The 11215-nt window shown below is 38.3% G+C and overlaps 1 protein-coding gene across 1 annotated transcript; it reads left to right on the forward strand.

The window, feature by feature from the left end:
- Nucleotides 1–1737: 1737 nt before the first annotated feature.
- On the forward strand, nt 1738–10924 carry LOC137279183 (uncharacterized). The gene is made up of 6 exons (XM_067811675.1): nt 1738–2043; nt 7738–7822; nt 8109–8308; nt 9473–9558; nt 9927–10116; nt 10808–10924. The coding sequence occupies exons 1-6, from the start codon at nt 1738–1740 to the stop codon at nt 10922–10924; spliced, it is 984 nt and encodes a 327-aa protein (XP_067667776.1).
- Nucleotides 10925–11215: the final 291 nt, after the last annotated feature.

Raw genomic sequence — 11215 nt, forward strand, 5'->3', positions numbered from 1 at the left:
ATCTGTCCGAAAACCTGGTACACAAGGATATGTTATCAGCCCATGTAGCAGTATCGTGAGCTTGATCAAGAGCAGTATGAAGCATAGAAAATAGAAAATAGTTCATCATAATCTTCCCCATTATCTGAATTGTAATTTATAGTTTTCCTTTCTTGCTGTTTTTTTATATGAAAATGGACGTTAGATTTAATACCTTTGCCTTTAATTTTCTGAACCATGTTCCATACCTTGGACATGGGTGTTCGAGAATTTATTTTGGATGCCTAATTTTTCCAAGATTGGCGCTTACTTTGTTTAAAGCTACGCCGAGCTTTCGCATTTAAAATTTTGAATTTATTCAAATGATGCACCATATGATGGCGACAGAAATAATGCTCACCTTTCTTCCGTGCCTTCCTTGCCTGTTTGCACTCTTCATAGCATCAGGAACAGTAATAAAATGCTCGGGGTTAGGTTTGTTAGTACAGAGAGATTCGTATAAAGCACAGCTGGCTTCTTTTCACTGCAGTGAACACACACAACAGACAATGTGCAAGTATTTACACCGTGCCCAATCTTTTGACATTTGAAACACCTAAGAGGGTTAGGAATGTATGTCTCAACATTGAGGTTACAATAACCTACCTACAGTGATTTTGGTGCACTAGGTAGAGAACAGGAAAACAGATAGGTGTTAGTTTGAATGGTTGTGTCATTTGTACGGGTTGAGAAACGTTTAAGATAAATTACACCCTGATCCTTCATCTCGGAGAGATATCTAGTTCCGACAGGTAAGAAAAGCAAATCGCTCGCGATCTTCAACAATTCCCTTGCTCGTATTAAGGGTATCATGAGCCGAGAAATACAAAAGTTTTGGTGTTCAAAAGGTTATTTGACTGTTGTCTTTTGGCACACTCAATCAACAGCGAACCAGAACGCAATCTTTCAATGTTCTTCACATCGCCGGCAATGCCTTGGATACACTTAGACACTGCAAAAGGGTTCAGTTTTAATGGTATTAAATCATTTGTCTCCATAACAACACATTGTGATCAGTAATCATTTGGTTTGGACAGTCTGAGGTCGTTGTCAGCAGGGTCATTTTCAAGAAAACGTTTAGTTGTTTGTTTGGAGTTTCATAAGTCATGGTTTGTGTTAAAACATTAAATTACCAGTTTAAATAGATATGTGTGATACAGTAGTAGTTTCAGTTCTTTGTCAATAGGCTTTTAGTTTCTTGAATATAAAGATTAATTGTTCTGGTCACGATATGGCTGAAATATTGCCGATGTGACAAAAATATCACTCGTACAGAAACGCTAATGGATGAGTATCTATTGAGCTGCGATATATTTTTGTGTCTGCTATCTTTTCCTGTGTCAGTTAAACGCATTCTTTGAAGGCATGTTTTGCCTGGTGCAGTTAGCTCCGTTCAAATCTAGCTGCTCAAATGGCAACAAAGAAATGGAAACCATATTGGCAACGTGAACCGCTAACCTATTGTATGTGTTTCTCGGCGTCCTACTTGAATGAATTATTACGAATTCTAATCAATTATAACTGAGTTCTGTATGACGTTCAGCTCGCAGACAACTCAAAAGAGCTTTATCCACCAGGTGTTTCATACCTGAAGACACAACGTTGGGAGGACATGTTGTTTGTTGACCATGTTTGCTTTCAGCTAGAGTAATCATAGGTTACATATTGTAGTTTATACAACATTCATTACAAATGCATGATTTGTCACAAAGCAGAAAGATGCAGTTCGCTGTCTTTACCGGGATCCTGGTCTTATCTTGTATCGGATTAGGCTGTTGCGACACTTGTTTTAAAGCGTCTTCTGTTCTGAAGGTAGACGCACATATGGAACATTATGTATTTAGGAAAGTGAAGTCATCGTCCGTCTATTCCTGTGCCTCAGAATGTCTGATGTCATCCGTCTGCATGTCCTTCAACTTTGAGATAAGGACTCGCACCTGTGGACTCAACAGCAAGAGCAGTTACCATGTGGCCATCACAGATCGGCCAGGATTTGTGTTCAGCGACATCAGCATCTGGCCAAAGGTACTGGTAAATCATATAATGCATTATTAGCATATATCATATGTTATTTGTTGTAGATGATAAAGAAGTTGTAAATATATACCAAACGTTGCTATATTACCTTCAAACGTCTAAATGTCCATCAAGCATGTGGTATATGATACATTAATAATGGTTGGGGGTCATTTTACCCCAAGTAGGTTCACCCAGGTCGGTTCCTTCGAAGTTGAGTCATTCCATATTACGGATTGCTTCATCCAAGTGATTGCGTATACATGTATAATGGTATTATTGTTTAAATCTGCTAATCCTTATTTGCAATGTTTTACATTTACATTCTACTCTGTGAGTGAGTGAGTGAGTTAAAATTTAACGTCACATGGGCAATATTTCAGCCATAACGTGACGAGAACATTTTGTTACTGATATGAAATATGTATACATTATAAAAACCTGTCGTCAAAGGACAGTAAAACAACTAGAATATCACAGGTACAACTAAAACTAGTGTGGAGAGTTAAAACAAATACCACTATTTGGACAATACAATATAAAATACGGGCTGTAGATCGCCAACAATTAAAGGCAGATCACCATGCTAGGGACCATGGGGACTTACAGAACCTCTGCTACCTGCATGGTCCCTAGCTGGATTTACACCATCCCCTCAGCTGCTGGTGAGTGTATGCAAGATTAGCCAAAATTTAAAATGACACATATTTTACGACTAAAAAAGTGGAAGATTAATCTGACTTCAAATGTTTTGGGACTTACGTACCATCTCAGGAGGACAATAGTTTTACGGTACTTCAACCCCCTTCGAGGATACAGCCACTAACAATCTTAGTTGCTAATTCAACTTCCAATCATAAAATATTTATCTGTTTACAAGTCATGTAACAGGTCTAATTCTTTTAAAAACGCAATGATTAAATGAGCACTAACATTACTAAAAAGATCGTTCATAGTTCTTGATTTAAAAAAGTTATCCCTTGTGATGGAATATTCAACACAGTCAAGCAAGACATGCTTGACTGTGATTCTTTCATCACAAGGGATACAAAACGGAAGATCTTCACCTTTAAACAAATATTCATGTGTATATCGTGTGTGGCCAATACGACATCGCCGCAAAATGACCTCTTCAAATCGGGACTGACAACCCAAGTAGGTGTAACCAATGGAGGGTTTTATTTCATGTAATTTGTTTATACCTACTTGAGTTTCCCACTCTACTCTCTGTGTGTGTTGAGACGGCACAACGGGCTTAAACGGTAAGAACTTATAAAGCCCCCGTTGTGAACGGGGGGTGTTATGTTTGGTCCATCAGCCTGTTTGCCACAGGTTGCGCCTCTGTGTTGGTGGAGAACAAGATCCTGGTGGTTAGGGCAACTAAAGCTTGGAACAGCGTTGCTTTGCCAAAAACACCACTTCTGCCCTTAGTTCAGTCAATCGGCTGGTCACGCGGTGTCCTGAGCATGGATAGTTTTAGTTTTTGTATATACTGACATTTCATGTGGTTACTAATTAACCACCAACTTCTGCCTGTATTACACCTTTGCCTGGAGTCCTATGCCAGATGTATAGACTCATCAAAAATAAAGAAGTTGAGAAATTGTATACATACTATCAGATGGACTGTGTAAGATGTGAGGAATCGTCACATCTTTCTTGCCTGTGGCAGAGATACTATGCTGGTTCGCCACATGGAACTCTGGGTAGGAGAGTGAATGTCTCCCCGAAGCAAACAAACAGGAAGTCAAGGGCAGGTAATTCCCGGAAAACCTGAATCCTAAAAATGCGGATCATCTATTATACGGACTGTGACCCATTATAATTATTATTCAAAACACTAAACGTTGTGACCCATAATAATTACTACTGAATTAATAACAAAATGTACATAAAATACACATTCGTAACAATCGCAATAGCAATTTGAAAACATCATATAAATTATGTGACATTTTGAGATGACCCCTTCAGCCCTACACCGGTATTGACACCGTTAACTAATGCAAAATGCACGTGCTTTCAGGCACGTTACATGACCTGCCGAGCATAATGAAAGAATGTGACATGTGACCTGCCTATTTGCATGACCGGGTCGATGTTCCTGTAAGTACCTCAACACCCTTGACAAGTGAGGTGTTGTTGTGACTTGAAATAATGACAGCTTTCTTATTATCGAGTGATAAATTATGACAATTAAAATCCTCAATGGTAGAAGAATTATACAGCCTCCTAGCAAATTGGAAACCAAACACCGTCCTGAAACATTTTCTGCCAGACTATAGGTTCGACCCTGTCTGAACATTATAATTGGGATCAGTGCGTCCCACAAAACACTGTTTTGTCTGTCACTGTACGTAGTATCAGGTTCAACATTTTGACAGAGATTGTAGTATCAATCCACAATTAGAACGCTGACCGCCTCTACGTTGAGGCAGATGAGCATTCTCTCACCCAACGTCGCACTGAAAATATCTTTGCAATATATTACAAATAAATTGAACTCACTCAATCACTCGCTATTGATAATTTAGCCAACGTCGACAAGTACTACTTACATCCACATCAATGATTCTATTGTATCTACATCATGAATTTGTGTTTTTGTTATGAGGACGTGTTTGTGTTAATTGTTTTTATTAATTATCTAATAAATATTTTTTTATGGGTCACACAAGTTTAAAGTGATAGATTTGAGTTTGAACTCACTCTTAGAACGTAGGCTGTGTATTGTCATATGTAAAGAGTTGCCTGGGGATTGTTGAAGCCGTGAATAATTTCTATATGGTTACAGTGTGGCATGCTCGTTTCAAAATTCAGACGTATACTGTCTATATAAGGGAGGGTTGCTGAAACGTATAGGAGGTCTACTATTGTAGATTTACGCTCATCTGTCTGCTAACATGAACGTTTCAAGACCACCTCTCAAGAATCCTCATCTATATCGATCTTTCACAGCTGTTAACAATCTTCAATCTGTACATCTGTTGTTAATGGGAATATCAAAACTTTGGCGCGTTCATAGTTTAGATTTGGGAGTCAATATTTTAGATTTGTGACCGAACAGTATCGTATTTCGTATTTCTGACATTCAGTATATGTTCAATATATTACTGAGCATTTTGAACTATTTATTTTGCTCGTTTCAATGGCTCTCACAAGTCTTTTATCTCAGTAATGTTTAAACCATAACAGTTGTGACATGAACATTATGGATGCATGATCTGATATTCACATCCAAATCAAGAATACAAGTTCTGGTATTACAAAAAAACAACAAAAAAAAACACGCCAGCTCTGGTATAAAAACAACATCGAGTATGTAAAATTTTATATTCATATCCACATAAGGAATGCAAGTTCGGGTATAACTTCAACATCAAAGATGCACGATCTGATATTCACATCAGCATCAAAGATGCAAAATCTTTTGTTCACATTATGTCAAGGATGCAAAATCGTTTGTTCACATCAAGCATGCGAGATGTTTTAATTACATCAACACTGATGCAAGCTCCCATATGCGTTATTCATATGAACATCAAGGACGCAAGATATTTTATTTGCATCAACATCAAGGATGCAAGTTGTGGCATTTACATTAACAACATCGAGCGTTACAATCCAACCAAACATTTGCCAAGAAGCACATTTTTGTCTCGAAATGCCTTGAATAGTTCATATTGTGACATTTTATGCAAGAAAGTTTCACTGAGCAAAGTGTACCCTTTAAAAAAAATGAGGGGAATAAAAACCATCTCCCGATGATATGCATGGCATGCATTTCATTTACTACCACCAGTATGTTGCCACAACAGTTCAGCCGACGGACTCCAGCCTTACGTGGTGGAGTTTTGACAGTCGTGGCGACCTACCCCAGATCTCAACACAGACTAAGTCATGCAGCTTCAGGCTGACGTTTGTGTGCTCTTTGTTTGGAATGTGTTTGGGTGGTTACACTTGACGTCATAGTGGTTTAAGGTAGCAAAAGTACTTAAGTCATCATGGTCCCCAGTATGGTGATGTACCTTCAGTTGTTGGCGATCTGTATCCCGCTTTTGGTTTGCACTGCCTATAATGATCAAATTTACGACAGCTTACTAGTTTTATATACCTGTGATACTCTAAAATTTTAGCCTAGAGTCTGTTTATATATTGTATTGTATTGTATTTTATTATCCATACAGTGAAACATAACCGAGTACATAAAAATCATATGTTGCACACGTGTAATAAAGCCTAAAACGAATTTCATTGGTCAGTTATCCGAGCATGACCTCCATGACCTCATTGGAATGTGGAACTACTTTTTTCATTCATAACTTTTTACTACAAATTTACTACGAATGTTCAGTCTCGCTACTGCGAGAACAAACCAACGAAATGCTATCAAATACCAAACGTTACAAACAAACAATTTTTCACATACCTTGTTTATTGATATAAAATTTCAAGAAAAAAAATTCGGCTCGATAGCGACAAGTGGAGCACACGTCAATGGCAGCAAACGGCTAACTTATCACAGTGCTCGCAAACATTTGATTCAGAAGTTGCAAGACAATAACGTAGCTCCAACGCAAATCATGCAAGTGTCTGGACATAAAAATGTACAGAGTGTGGACAATTATTCACACCTTTCTTCGACCGAAAATCAGCCTGCCATGTTTCCATGCTCGCGTCGCGCGTTTTCAATCGTTCCGTCTTCGGCAGTTTGTCCGAAATAAATCTAACATCCCACTGCATGTCGCAAAGCAAAGCAAGCAAGCAAGCAAAGCCTTGTCAAGTAATGCTGATGTTGAGTCTTCTATGGCAGTGAGTGAGACCGAGCTGTTACAAACGGTCGCCGTGTTGCTCGCTCTCCTCTCAGTGACTCTTCAGACGACGAATAACTTTCCCATTAACACTGTTTCCAATTATACAATTCTTACAGTTACTTACTTAAATTTCAATTCAAAATGTGCTTGTATTTTTGTACTCGTGCAACAGTAGCTAGTCAGTATGTCGAGTTCTTTTCTTAGTAGCATTACACAGGGAGTTTACGTCCATAGTGCCGTATCACTGTATTCTTACGCGACCTTGACCTTTACGTCAAGCGACAACATCCGATTTCGTTTTACGTGGAGTTGTTTAGAAATAAAAACTTAGATACAAATAGGTAGTAAAGACATTAACACACTCGCGAGTGTGTCATATTCTTTTGACACCCGTCTCGTAAAAGCAATGACACACTCGCTCTTGTATTAATCTCTATTCATATTACATTGTATACTCCAAATAGTGCTATTTGTGCTTTGAGGAAAACAATACTAGTTTTTCTAGTTTTACTAGTTTTAGTTGTAATTGTGATATCCTTGTTGTTTTACTGTCCTTTGGCGACATGTTATTATAATATATTCAATTTTATATTGTATTATACATAACATACTTCCTTTTCAATGCCAAATGTGTTCTCGCCACGATATGGCTGAAATATTACTTAAGAAGCTCACTTCGGTCGAATAGAGTCGTATATCCCGAGCTTTTCATTTGTCTGTTTCACCACCGGAACGAGTTTCAGTCGACGTGAAAACTTGGTCTAACACAGGCTGCATTGTCTTCATAGAACTACTCCAAAACAACAGCTATTCGAAATCATTACTTTGAAACAACTGGCCGGTTTATAATGGAAGCACTCTAACTACATGAATGCATTGTTTTAAATAGTCATTTGCTGGCGCCTGTTCGGAGAATCCTTGTCCAACATCGAGATGTCACATAGACAGACTTGGTCGTGTATCATGTGAATCAGGTAAGCTATTGACTTTAAAATATGTTTCTCCCTTTTTTCTTTATAATTTTTTTCTGAAATAATTATGTTTGAAATTATGATGCAGTTTGAAAAGATGCATGCTGAGAATCAGTTCAGTCGGTAGGAACGTTTGACCAAACCAACAGAACCTAAATGATTGTATTATTTGTTGCCCTTTTCTGATACTGCCCAAAACGCATTGGTAAAACCCCTTTGCACTGAAACAAGAATAAAAGTGATCATGGCCAATGCAGCTAATGTCACTTTATCACGTTCTCTTGATAAGAGTTTCAAGGCTGTGGTGCTCCACCTGCTGTTGCCAATGCTGAGGTGCATTATGATGGTGTATACGAAGGAGCAGTTGCAGTGTACACTTGCAGGGACAACTTCATGTTGTGCACCACAAGTAACAGCAGAGTTTGCCAGTCATCAGAAAACTGGAATGGATCCGTCGGCCCTTGCGCTCAGTACATCTGGGACACCCCAGTAAGTTGGTTATGTTGTAGCAGCGATGGAAGATCTTGACCGCATTTGATCTTTGGATCAAGGTCCGTTTCTGGCCTTTTGTGGAAAAATAACTGGTGTTCGACGAGTGCATGTATCTCAACAACAGATTGAAGAAGTACTCAGAGAAAGATAGAATTTAACATGATTTCATTCACGACCCATCTCAAAATATTCAGGGACAGGAAACATAAGGGACAGTTAGGCACAGTAACTACGATGTTGCGTCTGTGCTCATATATTATGCCGTATGAATCTGCTATGTATTTTGTTACGTAGAGACTAGTTAAGAGTAAAACCAATCTCACTGTTTAGTATGTTTTGTATGATTAACCGATTTTGGCTAATTAATTTCCAACAACCTTATGCATATTCATGCAACACTTTTCATAGCGGGTACATACGTCCCATAGATGGTGAGTACTTACAGGATGAATTAAATATCAAACTTGGCGAAGCGTATTTTATAAATAACATTTGTCCTCCTAAGAAGGTACGTAAGGCCATAGATTTTCGAAGTTAATTTCACTTATCATGATTTTTTAAACATGGAATTTTTGGTATTTTGAAAATTCGACTAAATGCTCCTACAGTCGCCGGTAGCTGAAGGGATGCTGTAAATCCAGCTAGGGTCCATGCAGGTACTGAAAATCCCCATGGCCCCTAGAATGTGTTGCTGGTGATCTATACCCTATTTTTATATTTTGTCTTGTCCAAACTGTTCTGGTAATTTTAACTTCATATGCTAGTTTTAAGTGTGATAATTTTACCGTACTTTGATGACGGGTTTTTAAAATGCATACATATTCTTTATATTCATGTTTGTTCTTGTCACGAAATAGGTGAAATATTGCCGATGTCACGTCAAATAGTAACTCTCTCACTTACTGTTGTTGGCAATCTATAGCCTGTTTTATATCGTATTGTCCAAATAGTGCTATTAGTTTTAACTTTCAACGCTAGGTTTAATTCTAATTGCGGTAATCTAGTAATTTAGTTTCCTTGTCAACAGGGTTATATAATATACATATATTCCACTCCAATATCACATATGTTCAGGTCACGATATGGCTGACATAATGCCGATGTGATGTTAAATATTAACCCCCTCACTTGCTATAAATATCATTTTCTTAGTTTCCACAGTCGACTGACGTCCAGCTGTTCTTACCGTGTGGGAATTCCAGGAACTTCACAGTAGCAATAAACATCACACTTACGGCCGTTGCAAGGCAAGATACTGACGCTCCCGTTATGAATTAGTGTGATGAACTGAATAGTTGTGGGCACTAGAAAAGTGATTTTCACACAGCGAGTCTGTTCATGACCCCTAATGGATTTCATGACACTAAGCAATGCTTGACTTTGATTGGTTAAAGTAGGAATCCACTTCTACTTCTGATTTCATTCCGTAGCTGAAATTTAGCATTCGGTTTCTAATACAGACATCTTTGATTCAAACGCCTCAATATTTTCCATCGACATCAATCAACGAGCTTTGAATGATGATTCCCACTGAACAGAAAAGCTTGATGAACCGTGAACTTGTCCTGTCTTCCATCTGGAAACACACACTGACAATGTTCTCCATCTTTTATAGAGTACACGTGGACTTTTGCGGAGGGGGGAATATTTTGTGTCATATCGGCTTCCGACTGGATCAAAACAAGTTGGTGTTCAACTCGTTCGTCTCTGGTGTTTGGGAAACAGAGATACCACTTAACTCGGTGCCGTTATCAGTGAATGTCGAGTCTCTGGTGGAGACACGACTCGTACAAGGAATGTACATGGTATGTTGTTCTTTGTCACACATCATTGTGTCGCTTTGTCGCCATTCATTCAGTCAGAGATCACAGTGCTGTTTTCCGGGTGTGTCATTTGCTGCATGGATAAGTAAAGCAGTCTTATGTCTTTACTTTATGTCATGCCATGCCAGTCTTTTTCCCCCCTGCTATTGAGATATCTGTCAGCACGACTGTGATGCTTACAAAACAAATCAATAATAGTCAATGTGATAACATACAGGTCAGTGCTGATATGGATTCCAGTCATTCACGATCATAATGATTTTTTCTCTCAATAAATGCGATTATATACGCTACCATTTCCGAACAAGAATGTCCTGCGACTTTTACGCTTTATTATATTTTCAGGGAACAAACAAAGGGTGCGTGGAGCATAACAATTGTCCTTTGGTTCCTAACTTTGAACGGATATAAATGTTGATTACCCATAATCCTATCATATCTCTTCTACTAATTTTTAAATATGATACGTTTATTATATCTTTTTGTATGACGTAAACTGTGAATGGGTTTAAAGATGTTTCTTGATCATGAGACAAAGGTATCATTCAAAGTTTGTTCAATCATTCAAAACCGTTTCCAAACGAACCTGTGGTATCGAATGAGTTCGGGGTATTCATGACAAATGGATAGGAATTAGAGTACCCTGGATAAATCGAATATGTTACATTTGCAGCTTGTTGTGGATGGTTCAAGTATACACAACTTCACTGACAGGTACCCAGATGAGATCTTAGAAACAGTATCGGTCAACGGGAATGCCATCGTCTCCTCGGCCCATATCACTCTGTGACCTCAACAGACTGACTCTCGGTAGCAATCTCTATCACAGGAGAACATACAACTGATTGGCTGTCGACACATTATGTTTGATAACTTGTTTTGATATTGAAAGAGCTGAGAGTTTCCGTTCACAAAGAATTGGAGCATCCTAACACATACCACTGTAACGCAAACGACGTGTTTAATGTCGGTATAATCACTAACAAAAAAGTATATCGCTATCTTCATGTTTAAGTGAGTTTGTTGAGACTCTGTCTGTGTTCACCCAACAGTAAATGCTATTTGTGATTTTTAACCTTCT

This window comes from Haliotis asinina, chromosome 1, assembly GCF_037392515.1.
Source record: "Haliotis asinina isolate JCU_RB_2024 chromosome 1, JCU_Hal_asi_v2, whole genome shotgun sequence".
NCBI lineage: Eukaryota > Metazoa > Mollusca > Gastropoda > Lepetellida > Haliotidae > Haliotis > Haliotis asinina.

What these genes read in the sequence shown, in the direction of transcription:
- LOC137279183 (XM_067811675.1), top strand. Translation starts at nt 1,738, where the DNA reads ATGCAGTTCGCTGTCTTTACCGGGATCCTGGTCTTATCTTGTATCGGA. An exon ending in ACATCAGCATCTGGCCAAAG is followed by an intron (nt 2,044 to 7,737) that starts GTACTGGTAAAT and finishes TGTTTTAAATAG; the next exon opens with TCATTTGCTGGCGCCTGTTC. An exon ending in TCGTGTATCATGTGAATCAG is followed by an intron (nt 7,823 to 8,108) that starts GTAAGCTATTGA and finishes TCTCTTGATAAG; the next exon opens with AGTTTCAAGGCTGTGGTGCT.